Source organism: Oncorhynchus nerka, linkage group LG5, assembly GCF_034236695.1.
Source record: "Oncorhynchus nerka isolate Pitt River linkage group LG5, Oner_Uvic_2.0, whole genome shotgun sequence".
Classification (NCBI taxonomy): domain Eukaryota; kingdom Metazoa; phylum Chordata; class Actinopteri; order Salmoniformes; family Salmonidae; genus Oncorhynchus; species Oncorhynchus nerka.
In genome coordinates, this window is record NC_088400.1 from 57,608,697 (window position 1) to 57,632,205 (window position 23,509).

Consider the following 23,509-nt stretch of genomic DNA (forward strand, 5'->3'; position numbering starts at 1 on the left):
GCTACTAATGTCAAGGATTGGTTTCACTTCGCCAGAAACGATCTCTGCCCCGAGACTGATACAACAGAGATAGTACCCAGATTCCAGAATCATCCCCACGGCTCCAGAAATCCATCAGTTATCTATCGGCAAACATGTCAACCCACCCTTTTATCAACAAAATCATGTGACACTATTATAGTCAGTGAAAAGGTGTTTAGTAACCTATCACAAACTGTAATGGGTGCAGTGTTGTTGATAGTGTTGTTTGTTCTCTTTCCTACCTGGATCCCTCCTGCTCCTCTTCTCTTCTTTCCTATTCCTCCCAAATACTGCTTTGAACATGTTCAACTGATTACAGGAGTTCTGTGAAAGATAGTCAATACAAATATATTATTCCCTCTTCAAAAAGTGCTATTGCAGTAACATGACCATATACTCCTAAATGAGGCAACACTAGTCATGGGAAGATATGGATTATGATGAGCCCTAACGAATCCAGGCACAGTGGTCTGGAATGAAACCTGACAAAAAGGGAAATGTGGAGTACAAATGAATGGATGCAGCTCAATGTGAAATGGATTCCAGATTAGCAAAGGTGAATAGCAGAAAATTAGACTTGAAAACAAATGCGAGGCACATGCTGAAATCCGTTTATTTCATCTAACGTTATTACTTACGAATGAATTCACACACGACACAGTTAAAAACAACAAATGCAACAACTTTGACGCGGCACATTAACGATTATGTAAACTGTAACGTTAAACAATGTAACGGTTTGTCATGATACTTCACGCATCTAGAAGTTGGCACACAAAACAGCCGACACCTCACATTTAACAGTACAAGCAAAATATACCTGTTAAAAAAAGAAGAGTCAAGTAAAGTTCGTCGAGGTTTCTTCAAAACAACGCATTTCCCTCCATAGCTATAGGAATGTTCATTGCATGAGCCGAGATGTGATCCATCCACGAAGTTGGAGTTGCTGATGAAAGGTTCTCTCTGTCGTGCGCTTTCTGGGAGCTGGGTGCGCGAGTCCTCGAAGTGAAGAACGTTTGGATGACAAAAATAAATAAATAAAATCCACCAACACCTGCAGTTCCATTCCACAGCTGATTTATTTAACAAAGCCTCATTTTCACAACTCTGAATCTTTTTTTAGTGTTTATGATACGCTCTTTTTTATTCTTCATACACTTCCATTTGACACATGGCACATCTTCGCCAGTGTTGGAAAACATACAACAGGGCGTTTTGGGGTGGGGGTGGGGGGATTCACACACTTAAATAAATCATTAAAAAATCCACTAGACACCACATCATACATACACAGTCTACACATTGAATACAGTAATGTTATGTAACAACACAGCGTAACCATTTGTTTTTTCTCTGTACAAATACTATTTGACATTTCACAGATATGACTTCATGATATATATTTGGCCAACATGGAAATAATTTATTTTACTCAAAATACAAATTCACATTATTTTCCTTTTGTCTGTAGTCGATTCACCAAGCTAGTTTTGAGATATTTGCTGCCTTTACTATATCCATAACTGTCTTAGTTTATCAACTACAGCTAACATATATTGAACATCATGTTAATTTCTATTTTGAGTAAACTATCCCTTTAATGTTTATTTTTTACGCAACACTTCTTCAGCACGCTCTCCATTCTCCACATTTCCAACCAAGCGGATGATTGGCTCGTATCCAACCAACCTCATCATAAAGTGGACCTTCCCTACTGCTGAGAAAAACTAGAACAAACTATCCTGTAATAGAACACGTTCTTTGGCTGACATTACACCACTCCAGAAAACAACAAGCTCTTTCCCACTAAAATATCACACACACACACACACACACACACACACATTCTTTCTGTCTCTCACAATCTCACACACACACAAACAGACTGATGAGTCGGTCCATGGTTTCTACATGGTTTCTCCACCCCTACACCCAAGAGTCAGGGGATCCAGTGTACTGGTTAGCCTTCTGAGAAGGCCTCCTCGTGGTGGAGTAGAAGTCCACGTAGTTAGTGGTGTTGGTATTGGATTTCAGTCTGTTAGATTGGGAGGTGTTGTATCGCTCTGTGGAGGTCAGGTTCTCTGGCTCGTCCTGGTAAGGCCCAGGCTCCTCCTCCCCGTAACCTTGCGGGGATGACAGGTACATTCTGTAGTTGTTGTAAGTATTCCTATCCGGCTCGTCGGAGTAGAAGACATCTTCCTGCTCGTAAAACAAAAGACAAATTCTTAAGACAAACTCAGTCCCTTCAAGACAACAAACATGGGTCCTACATGAGAGATGGAGGGAGTTTTACACACAACTAGTGACACAGTGGTAACAAATCAAATAGGTTGGTAATCTCTGACCGCAGTCCGTAGTCCTATACTTTCAATGCATTTTTCCACTACACCATCGAACACAATGAAAGACCAGACTTGTAAGATACATTTAATCCCTTGAACACATGAACGTCTCTATGCGGACTCAGTGGGCACCACTACCCCCAATAAAGGACAATAGGGTTGTGTAATCTTATTGTAGGTAACTGAAAGAGAATTTAAAAGCCCAGTGCAGTCAGAATTGAGATTTTCCTGTGCTTAATATACATTTCCACATAATGAGTTTGGAATAATACTGTGAAATTGAAAAAAATATGATAATGCCCTTTAAGTCTAAGAGCCGTTTGAAATGAACAAAGTTTCATTCCGTTTGGGTGGGATGGAGTTTTGGAGTGCCCGGTATGTCACCAGGTGGTAAATTAGTTAATAGACCAATAAGAAAGAGGGTTCCAATTCAACCTCTCTGCCAAAAATAGCCTGTTTTCCCCACTCAGACCACTCTCAGACAGGCCTAGCTAAATTCTTGCTAAGAAGCTATTGTTGTTTATTTTTTGACACATTTAATTGAAAACAAATCACAGTAAGATACTTGATTGTTACGCAGAAATGATTTGATATTGAGATAAAAACGGCTGCATTGGCCCTTTAAGACAACAGAACCACAACATTTCTTTGTCTTACCTGGGACCTAGGATAGTCCTCTCTTGATGGTGAGGAATAGGACCCGATAAAATATGGTGTTTGCTTTTCTGACCCTGAACGTGAAAAACAAAGAGAATATGTTGAACTCAACTCGGTGTATGAAACATGCAAAATATATGCAAATGTTCAACGGAAAATGTACTGGCGAATAAAAAAAAGAGACTATCGTGGCTTACCTGTGTACTGGTTTCTATGTAAACTGTTGTCGCCATAATATGTATCGAGTTGCATAGATGACTGAGCCCTCTGGTAGTTAGAGCTGTGTCTTCTGATTCCTAACATGGCAGGAGAGGAGGTTGCACTACCACCTGAGAAGACATTGCATTCATTCAATCACTCTAATCAACATTATATTTATAATCCACTGGTCAGAAAGTGCTCGACAGTAACCCGGGCCTAGACCTCAAAGAGCAAGCGGAAGCATTGTGGCAGGGAACAAACCTTGAGAGGAACCAGACCTGGAGGGAACGTCCATTGTGGTGTGTGTTGATGAGTAGCTTGAACATGATAGTTGAGTGCTCTCACCTGATTGGCGGGGCACGGGGGACATCTGTAAGGTGCTAGTAGGCAGGGTTGGTTGAGACCTGTACCGGTCTCTCTCCAGAGTGGACACAGGAGTGATGAAATGACCGTGGTGCCATCCGTCCTACAAAAGAGATAATTGCAACTCTCAGGACAGTGATGTTTTACATTGGATATCAAGGTATTTTATCGGAGATCACTTCAGTTTTTCCAAGGTTAAAATGGAGCCAAGTCTCTATGAGTTAAGCGATTATACCAAAACCATTGACTTGCGAAGACACAGTGATCTGACCTGTTTGTAGAGGGTGCGCAGGTCCCTGTACTGCCACAGCGTGTTGAGGACCTGAGCAGCAGCCTTCACCACCTTCATAGAATACCCCTTCCCCCTGCCCTTACTGATGTCCACCAGCTTCTCGATGCCCCCCGTGTCTGCCAGGGCCTTGGCGTTCTCCATGTTCCTGCTGGTGACTTCGTGGAGCGTGCAGCAGACAGACGCCACCGTCTCGTCAGACAGCAGGGAGGGGCTTCCCCCGGGGAGACGGTTCACCAGGTCCCGCATCGCATACTTTCCTGAGAGGGGAGACAGGGGGGCATGAAGGACTTAAGTGTGTGTGGGAGAAAGAGAGCGAGTTTCTGTGTTTCTGTGTGTGTGTGTGTCTGACCTATAAGCTCCTTGTTCCTGCTGTCCAGGGCCATGTTCCTCAGAGCGGTGGCCACAGAGCAGACCACCCTGTCGTTGTCCATCCTCAGCAGCTCCACCAGGATAGGAAGCCCCTTCTCCTTGCGCACCGCCGCGCGGATGTAGGCCGCAAACTGCACACAGGGCATTATGATTTCTATGGTATTTTCATTGAATCTTCATTTACCCAGGAAGTCCAAGTATGTCATCACAGCACCATTACCATTCAATAACACCAGATAAATGGTGTGAAGCGACGCATGACAGACACGAGCGTCAGGTGGGGGTTGTTGGCCTCTTGCGAAATGGATTTGATCTCAATGAGACATCTTAATGACACTAACCTGCGTGAACAAAGGTTACAATGAAAGAAAAAGCGGGACACCTTCCAGTTTCCAGCGGAGAGGTTCTGAAGGGATCCGGCGGAGCCCTCCAGGGTGGCAGGGTTGGAGCTCTCTGCCAGCAGGCTGAGGTAGGGCTTCACCACGGCCGGGTGCCACAGCATCTCTGCCCCCCGCGGAGGCTTACCAAACCCCGGGATGGGTCCCACGCCGTCCCACTTGAAAGCATAATGAAGAGCATGAGCGGGATATAGGCAGTCGGTTCTAATCAAATCTTGGAGGAGAAACACCCCACAGAATGGAAGACACGTTGTCCTCTGTTGCAACATGAACTACCGAGTTCCAAACTGCCTCTGGAGCTTCATGAAATGGGTTTCTGTGGTTGAGCAGCCGCACACAAGCCTAAGATCAACATGCGCAATGCAAAGAGCTGACTGGAGTGGTGTAAAGCTCGCCGCCATTGGACTCTGTTTGGTGGAGGAGAAATAATGGTCTGGGGCTGTTTTCATGGTTCGGGCTAGGCCCCTTAGGATTTCCCTTCACTGGAACTAACGCTACAACATACAATGACGTTGTAGACGATTCTGTACTTCCAACTTTGTGGGAACAGCTTGGGGAAGGCCCTTTCCTGTTTCAGCATGATAAAGCCCCCGTACATGAAGCGAGGTCAATACAGAAATGGTTTGTCGAGATCAGTGTGGAAGAACTTGACTGACCTGCACAGAGCCCTGACCTCAACCCCATCGAACACCTTTGTGATGAATTGGAAAGCCTACTGCAAGCCAGGCCTAATCACCCAACATCAGTGCCCGACCTCACTAATGCTGAATGGAAGCAAATCCTCGCAGCAATGTTCCAACATCTAGAGGAAAGCCTTCCCAGAAGAGTGGAGGCAGTTATAGCAGCAAGGAGGGGACCAACTCCATATTAATGCCCATGATTTTGGAATGAGATGTTCGACGAGCAGGTGTCCAAATACTTAGTGTACATAGTGTATCTTAGCTAATGTTCTGTGTTAATTCTAACACATTTCCAGGCGCCTTTATCATAGGTGTCGGAGTGTGACTTAGCCAAGGAAAGCGGACAACCCCCTACTATACACACCTTATCATCCAGCCAGCCCCTCTTCTTCTTCTTCCTCTTCTTACCCCAGCAGAGGTAGTCTAGGTCCTTACTGGGGGACCCGTAGCCCAGCAGGGCATCCAGTTCCTGAGTCCCCAGCAGGCGAGACGAGGGCATCTCTATCTCCAGACGGTAGGACAGGTTCCTCAGAGTACACACACAGTTCTCCACAATCTGGGAGAGGAGGGGGAAGCATTTCAGTGATGCACACAATATACACACACACACAAAGGGGGTAAGATCAGGAACTTCAAGTTGGGATAGCAGAGATCGATGGTCAGATACTGAGTGAAGAGGACTGGTCTAATTCTGGGTAAAGTAGATGGGGTTCAGGCGGATGAGGTGCATGTCATTGTTTTTGGACTAGCCTAAATGTACTACTCTTATAGTAAGCCCACCTTGCTGTCGAAGTCAGAGGTACTAACGCAGGCCTTGAGGACATAGAGAAGTGAATCCACCAGCCCCTCGCAACACCTCAGCTGACCCCTGGCCTCCTCTCCTGCTGAACTCAGGTTTCTGAAGCAAAACACAGTAGAAAGGTGAACAATACATGCGCTTATACAATACATTAAGGGTCACACACACACACACACACACACACACACACACACACACACACACACACACACACACACACACACACACACACACAGCGAGACGAGAGAAGCCATTTAGCAGGCACTTTAATCCAAAGCGATGTACAGTCATCTGTTCTTACAGGGATGACCTCCTCACTCCTCACCTGAGGCAGCCGGTGGTGTTGCGCAGCAGAAGAGAGGAGTGGAACTTGAGCTTGGTCTCCTCTCGGTAGTTGCTGCTGCTCCAGCCGGAGTGGGGGATGACCACAGTGTTGGTCAGGGTGCTCAGAGCGTCCCTGATGATGGTCATCTTGACCGCGTCGCACGACGACAGGTTCCACAGCACCCCTAGTGGTAAACGGGGAATAGGCACGGAGGTAGTGAGCAGAGGACACTGCTCACTACATCGTGCTGAGGTGTGGCCGTAAGGTTGTATCCCTCAGTTGATAATGCAGAGACAAGCAGGAAATGCTGTATCAGAAAGCAGGCATACAGACCTAGATCTAGACCTCTCAAACTCAACTCTGGACCTCGAAGCCAGTTCCACGACGTTTTTGTCATTGGTACCCTCTAATCAGGGACCGATTTAGACCTGGGACACCAGGTGGGTACAACTAATTAACAGGTAGGACAGAAAACCAGCAGGCTCCGGACTTCGTAGGGTAAGAGTTGAGTACCCCTGGTCTAGACAGTCATAAAAACAGGCAGACAGCAAAATAAAAAGACAGAGACAGACAGTGAGGCAGAGAGACGTACCAGTGACCAGCTCCCGGACTTCGTTGTCGGTGGTTTTCCTCAGCAGTCTGAGCAGAGCGGGAACGCCACCAGAGTTCCTCAGGGCCACTTTGTTGTCGTCGGTAGCCTTGCCATAAACCAGGTTCCTCAGGGCTCCGCAGGAACTCTTCTGCACCTCCACAGCCTTGTGGTCCAGCAGGTCCACCAGGTGCTGGATACCTCCCAGGTGACACACCTGTTAGAAAAGGGTCATTGTCACACACACCTGGAGCTGACAAAAAAGGTATAGTCAATAACACAGTTACTAAAGCAATAAGGCCAGAGGGGGTGTGGTATATGGCCATTTTACCACGCCTAAAGGCTATTCCCTAGCACGACGCAAAGCAGAGTGCCTGGATACAGCCCTTAGCCGTGGTATATTGGCAATATACCACAAACAACCGAGGTGCCTTATTGCTATTATAAACTGGTTACCAATGTAATTAGAACAGTAAACCATTGTTTTTGTCATACCTGTGGTCTGCATTCAGGGCTCAAACCACCCAGTTTATATTTGTGTTTTTAGGACTATCCTTTATATTAATTCACCTTTTACTGCAGTGGGCTAAATCAGGGTCACAGAGTGATTCTTGGTAGTCTTTAACCAATCTACTTTGAAACAAAGGCATACACCTCACAGACATGGTTATGGGCTTAAAATAAGGAATCAACTGTGCCATGTCAGATATAGAGTTGAATTGTATTACATTTTGAGTTTGCATCCCAATAATACACTTTATATACATCACAGAAGACTGAAATATAACAAAACCGTTTGACATTTTCTGAAAAGATTTTAAATTATGAAAAATATTAATGACATTCCACCCATGACACCACTAGAGTGCGATTTGGTCATTCAACTGCAGAAAAGGGCTATGTGTTTGTGCTTTCAAATCGTCTCTAGGGAAGGACTTCCCATCCCCATATAGTCTGTTTGATCACACACGTCAGCTGAGAGGTTAGGAACAGACAGGGACAGACGGGGCATCCTGGTACCTCCACTTTGATGCGGTTGTCTCCGTAACACAGGTGCTGGAGGTAGGCTGCAGCGTTGGCCTGGACCGAGGGGAAGTGATGCTGCAGCATGTGGATCACCTCAGGGAGATCGGGGTCACGCCATGCAAACTCCCTGCAGAGGGTGGGGAGGGAGAGCGAGCGGGAGGGAGAGAGATAAGGGGAGAGAAAGAGATAGTAGGAGAGAGATAAGGGGAGAGGGAGAGAAAGATATAGTAGGAGAGAGATAAGGGGAGAGGGAGAGAAAGATATAGTAGGAGAGAGATAAGGGGAGAGGGAGAGAAAGAGATAGGAGAGAGATAAGGGGAGAGGGAGAGAAAGAGATAGGAGAGAGATAAGGGGAGAGGGAGAGAAAGAGATAGGAGAGAGATAAGGGGAGAGGGAGAGAAAGAGATAGGAGAGAGATAAGGGGAGAGGGAGAGAAAGAGATAGGAGAGAGATAAGGGGAGAGGGAGAGAAAGAGATAGGAGAGAGATAAGGGGAGAGGGAGAGAAAGAGATAGGAGAGAGATAAGGGGAGAGGGAGAGAAAGAGATAGTAGGAGAGAGATAAGGGAGAGGGAGAGAAAGAGATAGTAGGAGAGAGATAAGGGGAGAGGGAGAGAAAGAGATAGTAGGAGAGAGATAAGGGGAGAGGGAGAGAAAGAGATAGTAGGAGAGAGATAAGGGGAGAGGGAGAGAAAGAGATAGTAGGAGAGAGATAAGGGGAGAGGGAGAGAAAGAGATAGTAGGAAAGAGATGAGGGAGAGAAAGAGATAGTAGGAAAGAGATAAGGGGAGAGGGAGAGAAAGAGATAGTAGGAAAGAGATGAGGGAGAGAAAGAGATAGTAGGAAAGAGATAAGGGGAGAGGGAGAGAAAGAGATAGTAGGAAAGAGATAAGGGGAGAGGGAGAGAAAGAGATAGTAGGAAAGAGATAAGGGGAGAGGGAGAGAAAGAGATAGTAGGAAAGAGATAAGGGGAGAGGGAGAGAAAGAGATAGTAGGAAAGAGATGGGGAGAGGGAGAGAAAGAGATAGTAGGAAAGAGATAAGGGGAGAGGGATAGAAAGAGATAGTAGGAGAGAGGGAGAGAAAGAGATAGTAGGAGAGAGATAAGGGGAGAGGGAGAGAAAGAGATAGTAGGAGAGAGACAAGGGGAGAGGGAGAGAAAGTGAGTCTAAAAGCACTTTTCAATCGATCGCTTCCAACATCTACGACACATCATTTGATTTGAATTCATCAATAACATGTCTGGATGTAATCATCACGTGGCTCGACGTGTGTGTGATGTGCGTTGTGTATTTGTACCTAGGATCCTTTTGTATACTGTCTATGGAGGGGGACCTTGTGGCAGCCCTGTCGACCAGACCAGAGTGCCTGGAGAAAGAGGTCTCATTGGGCCCCTGTCCCTGCTGGGAGACCCTGTAGGGGTCTGCGTATGACCCTGCGGTGTTCAGCCCATAGCTGCTTCTTTGGTACGCCAGGGTGCTGCAATGGCTTGTGGTCCTCTGGAGGGTCCGCTGAAGGTTCTCCGCACCTGGGAATACAAAGACACAGATATATTCAGGATGGGCCGTAGCCTACACACACACACACACACTTCTCCACTTTGAGTCTTGTGTCTTAGAAAAGACAGCCCACATATGAATATCTTGTTGACTGTAGATTGCAAACTAGTCATTACACACTGTGCAAGTCTCTGGTCCCAACGGTCCTAGCCATGTGTAGTTGCGTCTGCTAGTAGTGTGTTGCAGTACCCGTGAGTGTCCTGTAGATAGCGCTGTGTGATCCGTGGTGGGCGTGGGTGGGGCTGTGATACAGGGGGCTTTGGAAGGCTCTGTCGTCGTAGACAGGCGTGACGTGGCAGTCAGGAGACATGGCCATCCTCATATCCTGGTCCAGTGGGCTGTGGTGAGTGGCGTAGGAGCTGTGCAGGCCTGAACACACACACAGCAGTGGAACATTAATAGTCACGGCATTATTTACACTGTGTCAGCTGTCAAGATGGGACAATGTTGTGGGTGATGGAAGGTGGAGAAATGGGGGTGAATGTATTTCTTTTGGTGTCCGAACAGGGTCAGAACAGTTACATCAACAGCCTATATCATTAAATAAAACAATACAACATTCAAGACATCATTATATTATTACTGTAATATTACAAATTACTATATAAAATCCACAATACCACAACATTACAATGTGTGTGTGTGAGAGTGCGTAAGCTTGTGTTTGTGTTTGTGTGTTTGTGTGTGTGTGTGTGTGAGAGTGCGTATGCTTGTGTTTGTGTGTTTGTGTGTGTGTGTGTGTGTGTGTGTCTCTTCACAGTCCCCAAGTCCAGAACAGACCCTGGGGAAACACACGGCACTAAATAGAACCATGACCACACGGAACAATTTCACAGGTAACTCAAACTAGCAGTAAAATCAGATAAAACAACACCTCACAGCACAACGAGGTGAGGTTACCTGATGTGAAAGAGAGTTCCACGTGGTCATGGTTCTATTTAGTACCGTGTGTTTCCCCCAGAGTCTGTTCTGGACTTGGGGACTGTGAAGAGACCCCTGATGGCATTTAAGGTCCAGCAGTGCTGCTCTGTTCTGGGCCAACTGTAATTTGCCTACGTCCTTCTAGGCAGCACTTGACCATATATCTGGGCAGTAGTCCAGGTGTGATGAAAGTACGGCCTGTAGGACTTGTGTAGTTGATTGTGATGTCAAGAAGAACGAGCAGCGCTTTATCACGGACAGACCTCTCCCCATCTTAGCTACCGTTGCGTCAATATGTTTTGACCATGACAGTTTACAATCTAGGGTTACACCAATCATTTTAGTCCCCTCAACCTGCTCAATTGCCCCATTATTCATTAGAAGATTTAGGTGAGGTTTAGGGTTTAGCGAATGATATGTCCCAAATACAATGCTGGTTGAAGTGACCACACTAATGCTAGAGTGCATCTTGGATGGTGAAACGTCTTTTGAAAACTCAACCTATTGAGATGTACTGTGCAGTATAGGCCTACGGCCAACAAGAATCCCCTGCATCCCTCTGCCTCAGTGTTACGAGCTGTAAAAGGCTATGCTTTATGGCTCTCCAGGGCGCACTTGATTCACTTTGCCAACAGGCTCCTTTCTTTTGGCCCTGTAAAATAGATGGAAACCAATCCATGCTGCTTTGTCATTTACCAAACAACACCCCCCACAGCAGAGCAGTGCTCTGAACGACTCTGGCTACGCCTCAAATGGCACGCCTATAAAGTGCACTACTTTTGCCCAGATGTCAAGCCCTGACTTTAGAGAGCTATTTATGCCTCTATTTTGGTTTGGTCAGGGTGTGATTTGGGTGGGCATTCTATGTTAATTTTTCTATGTTTTGTATTTCTTTGTTTTGGCCGGGTATGGTTCTCAATCAGGGACAGCTGTCTATCGTTGTCTCTGATTGGAAACCATACTTAGGAAGCCCTTTTCCCCACCTGTCTTGGTGGGTAGTTGTCTTTGTTTGTTGGCACTATAGCCTTTAGCTTCACAGCTGTTTTGGATGGTTTATTGTTTTTGTCGGCGTCATATGAAATAAAGGAACATGTACGCTCACCACGCTGCACCTTGGTCCAGTTCTTTCAACGGCCGTGACACCAGAGCCCTATGGTTAACCACCGAACACGGGATTTCTAAAACAGGGCTATGTGGGCCAGTAGGGTAGATCAGTGATATGATGGATCAGGATAAAGTACAAACGCATCTCTCTGTCGCCACACTACAGATCTAGTATTTAGTTCATATAATCCCTTTCACACAGAAACCAATGGATCTCTACAGAGCTAAATCGATTCAGAAAGGCAAGTTCTCCCGCACGTAAATAAGAGGAGAGACTGGTACCGTTTGACCCTTTTCAATCATATTTTTCCTACCCTTTAACCAGCATAAAATGACCCTTTAAAGCTAGACTCTTGACTTGCTACATCCATTTTTGGACTTATAAATGAATCATACTGTATATACCCATTGATTCTTGAAGAATATAACTTAAATAAATGCCTCATGAACCGGGTTCAATAGTTATAGGCCTACCCCATCAGAACCCAAAATTCTCCAATGTAAATAAACACTGTATAGCAGGGTTCCCCAACTAGCGGCCTGCAGAGGATTTTATTTCAAGTCTGTTCCAAAGTAATTCCCACACATAAAAGGAGATACTGTAAATGTGATCGCAATACAAAATGTAAGCAAGGTTTGAAATGATGATGTTTTGGTCAAATATATGTTTGGGCTTCTTGCGGTCAATTTGCAGTCTACAAATGATTTGCTATTATGTTCCGGCTCCCTGACCATCCCCTCAAAAAGAAAATCCTCCCGCAGCTGAATCTAGTTGATGATCCCTGCTGTATAGCCATAAAACATGGTTAAAACTACTATCATTATGTTGATGGATGGTCAGTCCTTGCATACATAGCTTTGCATTTGAGAGTGGTTAAATTTACCCAGGCCCATCCCTCAGCTTCTTACCAAAACACAGGCGGGCTGACTGCTTTGTTTGTTATTGTTTTAATTAAGGATTTCAGCTTTAAGTGTGTGTGTGTGTGTGTGTGTGTGTGTGTGCATGAACGTGTGTCCTGCTGTATGACTAACCAGTGAGGCTGTCAGGCCGTGACAGAGGCAAGGCGGTCCTCTCGTAGAGCCCGTAGGCGTCATGTATGTAGGGGAGAGCCCCCTGGCGGGGCAGTGTGGAGCCGTAGTGCTGGGGCACAGCCGTCATACAGGACCTCAGAGGAGAGCCAGATAGCCCCCTCCCCTCCACCAGAGACAGTGTAGACCCCAGGCGACCGGAGACACTACCCATCGCCTGTTGAGGTGAGGTGGCATGACTGGCGCTCCCTGGAAGGGGGCTGGTCCGGAGAGGAGAGTCGCCGTTCCCGTTCCTCTGGTGGGTGGGGGAGTAAGGAGAGGTGGCGCGCTGGAAGGAGGGGGTGGTGCCTGGACCGGGCAGGGAGGAGGGGGGCATGGTGGTCCCGGGGAAGATGCTGGCGAGGGGTTTGGGCTCGGTGAGGATGGGTGAGCCGTAGGCGCTGCCGCCCTGGGAGGTGCGGAGAGATACCCGGGACGGGGACACGGCGCCCCCCACACCACACACAGGAGACTGGCCCCGGGAGGAGAGGGAGCCCATCCTCCTCATCACCCGCCCTGACGCTGAGACCTGGGGTAGGAGGGATGCAGGGTGAGTGGGGGAGAGATACCGGGTGTCAGGGAGTGGGGGAGACATACAGTATGGACAAGGCACGACACACAGGAAAGCCAATTCAGTCCTTACATATGGTTAACTTTGACTTGTAAATAGTTTGTGTAGTTTAACTAAGATATCATATAAATGGGCAGGCATTTAAAAGGTTATATCATATGAATACGTGGGCATATAAATAGGTTGTCTGTCTCTTCACAGTAGAGGTGGGTTAGTGTATTTTGGCTACCTGTGCGGAGGCCTGTCCCTCTGCCCGGGAGCTCCTGCCGTGACTGGGGCTTCCCCTGGGGCCGCTGCCTGACAGCACGTGTCTGGGCTCTGACAGAACCACGTTCTCTCTGCTCACACTGTAGTAACTCATACTGCTGTCCTGGTAGCCACTGTCTGCATAGGACGTCATATGGGCCACAGATCCTGTGAGAGGGAGGCGAGTGGAGGGGTAGAGGAGAAAGAGAGGAGGGGGGGAAATGGAGGAGAGAGGAGAGGAGAAAGATGGGAGGGAGGAGAGGAAGCAGAGGACAGAATGATGTTTGCCTCGTTGGTCTTCAGGTCTATTTCAGAGCTAGGCTACACAGCGAATGAGCATTAATGCAATCGATACATTCATAATGAATACAGCATCCCACGGTATGTAGAAGATAAGTGCCCATTTAAAGAAGCATTGTCACTAAGTTACGGAATGCGCCCGCTTAGGATGATAGACTGTTTATTGTGCATTTTATGGCCAAATTAAAGCCGTGGTTACATTAGTTGTAGATGTTGTCTTAATATTTCATTAGTAAACCACTGCTACGTTATAAACGGCATGTTGTGTCGCAGTACCTGGTATACTTTGATGTTATCCCACAGCTACTTTTTATTTCAAAGAATTTTCTGTCTCTTGTCTTCAAAGCATTTTCAGTTTTTTTGGGTTTCAAAGCATTTCTGCCTTTTTGACTTTCAACCCCCCCCCCACCCCTTTTTTTGATGTCATTATTCCTGAGTTTAAAAAAAAGAATAATAATCCCATCTAGCCCTAAACGCTCTATATTCTCCACGCTAAATCTAAACTGTCAACAACAACAACAAAAAAAAAGAAGAAGGCAGATGATAAAGAGGATGCAGGAAGTAACAGACCCTCACTGTCATGCGGGGATGCCCTCTCCACTTCAGGGAGGTAGAGTGACCCGTGACCCTGATCAGCTCGGAGGAGACGGGAGGGTGACTGGTGAGAGCTGTCCATTACAGCAGCCCGGTGCTCTCCTGTACCAGACACATCTACTGAGGAAAACATGACGGCGTCATGTCAACCTGTATCCTGTGATCGCTATCGAGACGGTTTAAAAATCACAGGAGGTTGGTGGCACCTTCACTAGGGAGAACGGTCTCGTGGTAACGACCGGAGCAGAATAAGTGGAATGGTATCAAACACATCAAACACGTGGTTTCCATGATTTCCAGGTGTTTGATGCCATTTCATTTGCTCAATTCCAGCCCTTATTATGAGCCGTTCTCCCCTCAGCAGCCTCCTGTGGTATAAACGTAGCTTACCTCAAAAGCAGTTTATGATAGGACTCGCTACATGCCCTTGTGCTTGTACTTCCATTGGGCAACCCTATGGGTGTCTAGACAATAGGATTTCAATAGGGCTCAATGTGATTTTAATATGGGAGAAGATGTACCTGTGGATCTCCAAGCAAAGGACTTCTCTGATGAATCACTGTAAAGAAGAGAAGGTAGTGAAATAATGGAGGGAAGGGGGTGGGTCAGGACAGGCATGGAGAGGAGATGAGCGTTAGATCAACATGACAGTTTACAATTTAATCCTGTATTTGTGTGTGTGTGTGTGTGTGTGTTGCATGTTGTGCATTCAGTAAGCCTGGATAAAGGCATTACTGTAGCTACTCATCATCAGTAGCTCCAATGTAGGTGACATGCTGAGAAACTGGGTCAGAGCTGTGTGTGTGTGTGTGTGTGTGTGTGTGTGTGTGTGTGTGTGTGTGTGTGTGTGCGTGTGTGCATTTGTGTACCTGCTACTGGCATCATCATCATCATCGCCAGGCGACTCAGCTCCCAGCATGCACCTCTCAAGTTGACTGGCGACGATCTGACGCTCCTCCTCCAGCTCCCGGGTCAGACGCTCAAACTGGAGCTCCTACGGCAACACGGAAGGGACAAACGGTAGAGTCATACTCGCCGAATGACACTTTCTTTCACTGACAACAGCTTCCATTGTGATAACAATAACCAAGGTACACAGCCTTTGGCATGCTCACTCTGCGTCGATTTTAGAGCATTTTAATGTTTGACCTGTAAAATATCTATGGTCCAAATGAATAAGTCAACAAAAGAGGCTTTGTGGCATTAAGGTCAGAGCTACCCAGATTCATCAGGCAGATTTCACGCTGAACAGGGACGGGTGTTTCTTAATGTGTTTGTTACAAGTCAGCATTATTATAAGAAGTCAATTAAAAACCCTTCAGGGCTACAAATGTCTAAAAATGTGTATATAGACTAGGCAGACTTTATAGGCCATGAGGTGAGACTAACCGCTAAATGACGAAGCATCATCTAATGGAAGCAATCAGTGGCACAGTGGCAGCCAGCCACCAGCTTGAACAGGATGGGTTCTTATCAGGATGGGGTCCTGCCAATGATCCCTCCTCCCATGCCAAGCAGTGCCAGGTTGTGTCTAGTACTGTACGAGCTGAGTGGTGAACTGGAGGCGTCACTGACTGACTGCCCATTGTCACAAACACAAAAGTGTCTCTGTCTAGTGAGAGGCGTCGACCCCAGAAGCTCAGATCCTGTCTGATGTACACACACCAGAGAGAACCAGACGACTTCTGCAACACACTGGAATCCTGCAAACCCACAGGAAACGCAGCCAAAGACAGAGTGTGTGAGTGCAACACACACACAGAGCGCACACACACTCACACCAGAGAATTACTGGGCTCAACCAAGCACATCACACGCACAATAAATACAAGTGTGTGTGTGTGTATACACATACACACACACACACACTCCCTGACAGCTGTCTAACTTCAACAGTTTGCAGCGCATTAGGGACTTCAGTGAAATATGGGCAGGACAGCAGGGTGGGTGATGTAACTGGATTGAACCAGCCTGGCTGGCCTGGTGCTTTAACTCCACCTACAGATCTAGATTAGGATAGAGATGAGAGATGGACCATTCCCGGAAAACTAAACCAGCGGGGCACAGTGTTCATCCTACATACTGGTACCAAACATTCCATGACAACAACAAGAAAATCATCAAGACTTAATTCTTACTAGAACGTCTTGTTCCCTTGGGACTTTTGGCTTTTGGCACGAACATGGCATCCCCTGATTTTTGAAACGTCTTACTGGGTTTGCCAATTTCTGAATGGCTAATTAATCGCTCATTCAGCATACTGTTTGCTACAGCATCTGATGGACTCCTATTGCTATTCAGAATGAAAATGCTGATTTTGCAAAGATTATTACTGCGGCTCATCATACTACCGCAGTTAGCTGACCCCCACACTTCTGCTGACTCTTCACAAAATCTGACAGAATTCAAGAGAGAAACCCATTAGAAAACACTTAGCCTAAAGCCTTAGGTGTCAAAATACATCAAAACAGCACTGCCATACTCATGCAGCAATACAGTGTGCGCAACAACAACAACAAACAGGAATCAATTTGGTTTTTAACTAAAAGATACAAGAAAATCTATAAAATCTCATCAGGAAGACACTTCCAGTTTTCAGAATGAGACAAAAATGAAAAAGATACTGCATTCATTTCCAGTTTTGTGACGGGTTTGATTAAACGTCTGGAATATTGTCACATTAGTCATCACTCATTTCTGTACTAGCACTCAGGAGGACAGGACCATGAGGCAGCCTACACTGTACATCTGTAAATCCTGGATCTGTAAGCACTCTGCCTTCCCACAATTCGGATTGAGCGACAGTCTCAGGAAACACTGATCGATCAATGGAGGTTATTTCCTTGTACATTCTAGCATCTCTACATTCATAAAATAACAGCAGAAGGGAAAAGGGGAGGGACAAAGACTCATAGAACTAGAACGAGATGGGGGGGGGGGGGGAGAGGGAGAGAGAGAATGCGATTCATTCCTACTGCGAGAGCACGAGAGGAGCAAAGGAGGGAGCTATTCATACCTGTTCTTTGACCGAGGCCAGTAGGTTGTTGGTGCTGGTGTCTGCTTGGCTGTGCCCGCTCGGTCCCTCTCTGGTCGGCAGAGACCCTTCCCCCTCCTCCCCCATCTCCGCTGCCCGCTGCTCCGGGGATGGCATCCTCCACCCTCTCTGCCCTGTGGAGACATGCCCAGTACACATTACACAGACAATATGTTACTGTCCAGCACTACAACCCAAACAAGGACTGCAGTGCATGGAAGGCCCAATTGCTTGCCATGTCATTTTGCTACCTATTTGCAATGCATGCATGCACTTCCACCAATGTGACAGGCTGAGAAGCACTGCACAGCACTTCAACTAGAAGCCTGTGTATAATAGCAATACATTTACTACAGCCACTGTCAACGGGATGTCAGCTCTCCTAATGCAAGATGATGCTGCATTACATCAGGGCATTGGTGCAGCCAGTTCAATGAAAATGGACTGTGAGGTCAATGCATGATGGTATGATGATACACTGGAGCTATAACCCCATGATAGATACATTGTAACAAACAAAATCACCGTGTTTGAAGTTTGAACACGCAAGAGAAAATGTACACGGCGCATATGGATATTGAGAAGGTGAATCATCCGACTCTACCTAGGTTCAAATGATAGGAATCATGTATTTACAATTCTGCAACAGCTGCTTACTTACGAGGCACGAGCTAGTGAGATTCCTTAGCCGCCAGATGTTGCTGATGTACTGCTCAGGGTATACGTCCGTCAGGAATCCATTTTCCATACGACCGCGACATCTTCATTTTGCAAACAGTCTCGCTAAGACTACATTGCTACTTAATCCGTTATAAATGATTTAAGCAATATTCCACGCATTGGCGAATGTCAATATTATTATTTATGTATCTGCCTTGGCTGTCCAAAATCTACCCAGCTACGGTGCAATTGACTTCTGTGGCACCAACCCACGATTCCAGATAAGTGTGACGTCACCATGCGGTTTGTACACGGAGGTATTTATATGGTAATTCGCTGGGGCCATAGGAATACAACACACTGTTTTCACCTTACAAAATAATAGTTTAATCAACAGATATAGGACATTTAAAGTGGTGTTTTTTCCAAATATATATTGAATGAAATGAATATGCTATCATATTTTGTTGTAATGTAATAAGGCATATGAATAGAATGAATTTGATTGCATATTATTTCTGTTCTATAACCTGTAGGAAGTTATGTGATAGTTTTATACTGTACTTGTCAATAGGTATGATTATTAACACTAGTACTGTTCGGACAGTGTAGCTAATTACCACTTAATCAAGAAAGAGCACGAGGGGTCCAGGCACATGCTAATTTATTTTAATGACATATTCACTCATCACTTTAAGAAAGATGTGAGAATAACACATTGACTGTGTTAATAAAGTGGACCTATCCATCAATGAAAAACTAGGGAAGATTATTACTGTGTATATTTACTGCGCTAAGTGGAAAATGTCTCCAAGCCACATGAATACCCGGTCTGGATCAACATGTCATCTATCAAAACAAAAAAATGTTTTTATTAAGTGCTAAATAACTGAACAGTTCAACACATTGGACTATTTCACTGTCACTTTTGTCCTTAAGAATAAAACCGTAATGAAGAAAGCCTGTTAAAATAACTTGTTGCCATTCCAGTCTCATGCACTAATAATAAAACACATTTGGATCTTGTATTATTCAGAAACATAAAATACAGTCAAATAACACCGTACCGTTGTAAACTATAGTGATATAGTTTTGGCCATATCGCCTAGCCCTACCTTCACGGCAAAGCAAAACCATTTTCACTTCAAAGCAAACAATATCATTGCACGATACAATTGCCACTATTCCCTAAATATGTAGAATGAATCGACACCGTTGTTAGAATATCACAAAAGGTTTCTATCTTATCTATGGAATCAATGGCCACCATAACTTCATAACACTGAACCATATCCTGGTATGAGATAGAATTGAAGTAGATTCATTGGCATTTCTGTCTTCCATTCCAAACCATGTCTGCCTTCCCATGACAAGTGAATCACTTAGCACCCATGTTTCCATGTTTTTTTTGGCAGAGCTTTCCGATCCTATTCAACACGGGAGCTGAATAGCGTGAGCCACAAACATCTCCTTTGTGTGTCCGTACAGTGGGCCTTGTTCACAAACAATCTTCACAGCACCCAAACCATTTTTTTTACACCACAAATAGAAACTCCAGTGTACAGTACTGTTTCATAGTCACACAAATCATCTTCCAATTCAACAACGATAATATAAACAGGACGAGCATCAACAAGCTGTGTCGGTGGTCTGAGAACAACATTACACGGAGTAAAAAAACTAAAGACAAAATAAATAAATCAATAAATAAATGAACAGAGAAGGTACCGTTGCATAATTACAAAACATAACAGTTGGGATGTACGGTAATGAGAGAAAGTGTGTCACTCAGAGAGAGCGAGAGCGAGAGAGAGAGAGAGAGAGAGAGAGAGAGAGAGAGAGAGAGAGAGAGAGAGAGAGAGAGAGAGAGAGAGAGAGAGAGAGAGAGCGAGAGAGAGAGAGAGAGAGAGAACAGACCGTAGAGTGAATGGCAGGTGTGGGTGTGTGTATCCACTGTTGTTTTCTACCCCAGATGGACCTCTTCTGTTCTCCTCCCTATTCCAGGTCTTCATCCTCAGGTGCGATGGTGCTCGTCTGTTCAGAGGTCACACCTGAAAGACACACACACACACACACACAGGTTGGTCACATGTAATAATGGTATACATTCAAAATGCATTACATCCCGTAGCCAACCCATATGAGTCATGTTTGGCATTAGTCCAGAATTACCATATGGTATGAAATAAACACTTGAATTGTTTGATTAAAGGTTGTTTCATTTAGCAGAATAAACATATAGTGCTGCAGCTAATTCCGACAAAATACATGTCGAGGAAAAGTGTGTCCAAGACTATAAGGCAAAGTAATTTGTCGTACTTGAGCAGTCATCCTCGTTGGTGGACTTCTTCTCATCCTCTATGTAGCCAAAGCTCAGCAGCTTGGACATGCTCACAGGAGCAGTTTTCTTCTCAACGGACCTGTCCATAGTAAAATCACTTTGACTGAGAGGTTGGAAATTCAATTGTGTTAGTGGTTATGTTGAATTTATAACTTCCAACATTGCACAAATGATATACTACACCGGTTATAAAGGTTATACAAACATATCGCATACTGATACGCGCATATTTCAGCATGTTGGTATTATTAAGCGTGACGTGAAATGGAATTCCAGAATGAATCATAGATGTGGAATACAGAGGCAGGCACTCACGTCTTCTTGTATTTGTTGATCTCCATATAACCACCTTGGCTTAGAGACATGTTCTCCATTTGGCTGGACGCATCAGTGACTGTGGGGTTCTGCACACAAGAATACAAACCAGCTCAGGCCCAGTACAAGAATACTCATTGTATGAAGTATACGAGCGCATGGAACACTTCTACCAATGAAATGGAGGACCGAGTAAATAAATGGGTGAAGATGTGACGACCACAGCAATCTGGTCGGCAGTCAAACAAATGAAATGATGTTACAGCACACTGGTGAAAAACAAGGCAAAGAATTTCAACAGAAGTCAACCACCCCAATCCCTTTCATCAAGAGATGAACTGAGGAAAAAAATAAAGGGAGGGGATGATGGTAAATGATAACAACTGTGTCAGTGATGAGGGGGTTTGTTGGGGCCATTGAATTCACCTTCTCTTTATAGCTATCACTCTCCCTTTCCCAGGCTGAAATATCATCAGTACCGAAGGGAGCAGCTAGAGGTTGCCTTTTGCCGTATCCTTGACAATCATCAGGGGATGCTGCTTTACTTCCGCTGTAAAGCACAAAACCATTGTAATACCCCCTACATTGGCCACTACTTTTGGCCAAGAGGCATCCATTTGAGAACCCTGGCTTGGACGACTAAAGGTACACCACCACCAAGAGTCAAGATGTAACTTCCCATTCTAAACATGACCTGTTCATCTGTTTTCAAGACACATACAGACATGACATGATGCAGAACGTTTTCTTAGGCCTGGCATATTGTTCCGTGATCCCACTTTAGAAAATGAGACATTCCAATAATATTTTCATCAAACAGAGCCAACGAACCAACGGGGTTCGGGGTCCTTACCTCTGAGATTCAGCTGAGAACCAATCAGGCGAGTTGTAGGATTTATTAGGCCTAGCCTCCTCCTTGTTGTCCTCATGCCACAGTAAACCTGTGGAAGGACACATAGCACACGGTACTTAAAAGTAGGAACATGACTAAACATGAATTCATGTCTTTCGAAAAGCAGTCTTTTTTTATTTCCTCTGGGAATTCAACGCCTCTCCCCTATTTGACCTAGATATTTTTGGGTGTATGTATTGATATGCAGGCTGCGCATGTCGTTCTGTCCTTGAGCCGTTTGTGTCTATTAAATGTCATGAATTATGTCACGTTTCATGTTCTGTGTGGAACCCCAGGGAGAGTAGCTGCAACTTTCGCAACAGCTAATGGGGATCCTAATAATACACCAAATACCAAATGAGTTGAGCATGATATATAGAGCAATTCACTATCATTTGAACTAGCTAATATTATTACAGCCACACTAATCTGTGTCCTATGAGGACATAGTAATGACCATGTACTGAAGTGTAAAGCGTGTATCTACTGTAAAGCAGCACAAAGCTATGACACAAAACATTGTTACCCTTCTGTCCCCCTCCTTTGGCAAGTTTGACATAGTCGGAGTCGGAGTCGAATATTCCCACACGCCTTCCGCTGGTCCTGGCCTCAAGAGCACCCTCAGTGGCTTCCTGGCACAGCCCGGGGATCTGGGAAGTGGGTCCCGTAACCCCGTTGGAGGGAGCTTGGCCTGGGTAGCCTGTCTTCACGCCTGTAATAAAATGATTTGGTTTTGAATGGGTGTTGTCCACGGCACTTAAGCCTGCATTTACAGGCAGATGACGTAACTGCCCTGGCTGGCTAGAGAATTCATGGCCTAGATGTAAAAGCTATATTGAGTGATATAGTGTAGCCTCCCTGTATGTAAGCATATGAACGCCTCTGCTAAGGTCTCGAAATTTGCTGCAAGGGAGGTAGATAGTGCACTTTGCCCTGCAACCCAAAGGTAACTGGTTCAAGCACCACCTCAGCCATTCCTCAATTGCTACATTTGGTGGAAGCAGAAGGATAAATCCACACTCTCTCGGGTCTGTTTAGGAATACTCTGCTTAGAGGTCTGGCCCTTTATGGCACAGGAGAGTTTGCTTAAATGCAAGGATACTGTATTAGTTGGCTCATATGTCCAGTTAACTAACTACAGCCAGAGGCTAAAATACGTTAGCAAGCTAGCTTACCACCAGGCTTGGTCCGTCTGTGGTTGGGAGCAGCACTCATTTTGGCTGATGATGATTCCAGAATTAGCTGACGGGGTAAAATAAAAAGACAAGAAAGTTGCAACGTCAGTTAAATATGCAAGATAAACTATGCTAACAGCTCTCACTATATGTAAACCACACGACAATCGGGTATCCCCGTTTCAGACACAGAGGGGAGAGGCACACACAACCTTTGTTCAATGCTAGTTAGTGGGATAGCATCCTTTAGCTAGCTAGCTAGCTAGCTTTACACAAAAGCCATCAAACGAGCACGACTGGCTAACAGGTTATCATGTCATGTTGGTAATCGCACATAGAGTAATGCAATGGTCAGAGAGGAATTTTTCGTTTAGAAAAGCTATCTTACACAATTCGTGTGCCGGTGAGAGTGGAGACCTCGATATGGATGGTTAGCTAATGCGGTTAGCATTTCCTACTGCACATTCCATGTACATCCGGTCATGTGGTTGTATTTATTATTTATAAAGAAAACACCCAAAACAGAAATATCCTACCAATATACATTACACATTTTCATACAATTATTTATTACAGTTACAATAAACCAAAATGTATAAATAGATTGACTTAAATTAGGAGACGTTCGTGTCTTTTGGATTTGTAATACTGTAAATTATTCGAATTTTCA

General features: G+C 45.2%; 2 protein-coding genes across 5 annotated transcripts; both read right to left on the reverse strand.

Annotated features, from left to right (window-relative positions):
• Positions 1-609: 609 nt before the first annotated feature.
• On the reverse strand, positions 610-18,415 carry LOC115133230 (plakophilin-4-like). Of its 3 annotated transcripts, none has more exons than XM_065018804.1 (21): positions 18,118-18,415; positions 17,439-17,590; positions 15,292-15,416; positions 14,944-14,981; positions 14,399-14,539; positions 13,512-13,696; positions 12,676-13,240; positions 9,808-9,987; positions 9,359-9,587; positions 8,057-8,189; positions 7,040-7,253; positions 6,448-6,631; positions 6,104-6,221; positions 5,688-5,879; positions 4,628-4,801; positions 4,226-4,376; positions 3,856-4,133; positions 3,567-3,687; positions 3,218-3,349; positions 3,021-3,094; positions 610-2,220 (listed from the first exon to the last, which is right to left on the reverse strand). In XM_065018804.1, the coding sequence occupies exons 2-21, from the start codon at positions 17,571-17,573 to the stop codon at positions 1,948-1,950; spliced, it is 3,642 nt and encodes a 1,213-aa protein (XP_064874876.1). In that variant the 5' UTR covers positions 17,574-17,590; positions 18,118-18,415; the 3' UTR covers positions 610-1,947. The 3 variants fall into 3 exon arrangements, with proteins under 3 accessions (XP_064874876.1, XP_029522128.1, XP_029522146.1); XM_029666268.2 differs by having other exon boundaries at positions 610-2,223; XM_029666286.2 differs by lacking the exon at positions 14,399-14,539 and having other exon boundaries at positions 610-2,223.
• A 348-nt stretch (positions 18,416-18,763) lies between these two features.
• Positions 18,764-23,314, reverse strand: LOC135571814 (uncharacterized protein C7orf57-like). 2 transcript variants are annotated; one of them, XM_065018806.1, is made up of 8 exons: positions 23,228-23,314; positions 22,840-22,906; positions 22,191-22,376; positions 21,626-21,713; positions 21,199-21,322; positions 20,773-20,861; positions 20,436-20,536; positions 18,764-20,167 (listed from the first exon to the last, which is right to left on the reverse strand). In XM_065018806.1, exons 1-8 carry the CDS (start codon positions 23,288-23,290, stop codon positions 20,112-20,114), a joined length of 774 nt encoding a protein of 257 aa, XP_064874878.1. In that variant the 5' UTR covers positions 23,291-23,314; the 3' UTR covers positions 18,764-20,111. The 2 variants fall into 2 exon arrangements, with proteins under 2 accessions (XP_064874878.1, XP_064874877.1); XM_065018805.1 differs by having other exon boundaries at positions 20,436-20,560.
• Between the last annotated feature and the right edge of the window lie 195 nt (positions 23,315-23,509).

Excerpts from the sequence above, each read along its gene's own strand:
- LOC115133230 (XM_029666268.2), bottom strand. The coding sequence starts at position 17,573 with ATGCCATCCCCGGAGCAGCGGGCAGCGGAGATGGGGGAGGAGGGGGAA. Across the intron at positions 14,540-14,943 it reads CTTTGCTTGGAGATCCACAG|ATGTGTCTGGTACAGGAGAG; the intron begins GTACATCTTCTC and ends TTTCCTCAGTAG. Across the intron at positions 13,241-13,511 it reads AGGGACAGGCCTCCGCACAG|GTCTCAGCGTCAGGGCGGGT; the intron begins GTAGCCAAAATA and ends CTCCTACCCCAG.
- LOC135571814 (XM_065018805.1), bottom strand. The coding sequence starts at position 23,290 with ATGCTAACCGCATTAGCTAACCATCCATATCGAGGTCTCCACTCTCAC. Across the intron at positions 21,323-21,625 it reads TTCTCAGCTGAATCTCAGAG|CGGAAGTAAAGCAGCATCCC; the intron begins GTAAGGACCCCG and ends TGTGCTTTACAG. Across the intron at positions 20,862-21,198 it reads GTGATAGCTATAAAGAGAAG|AACCCCACAGTCACTGATGC; the intron begins GTGAATTCAATG and ends TCTTGTGTGCAG.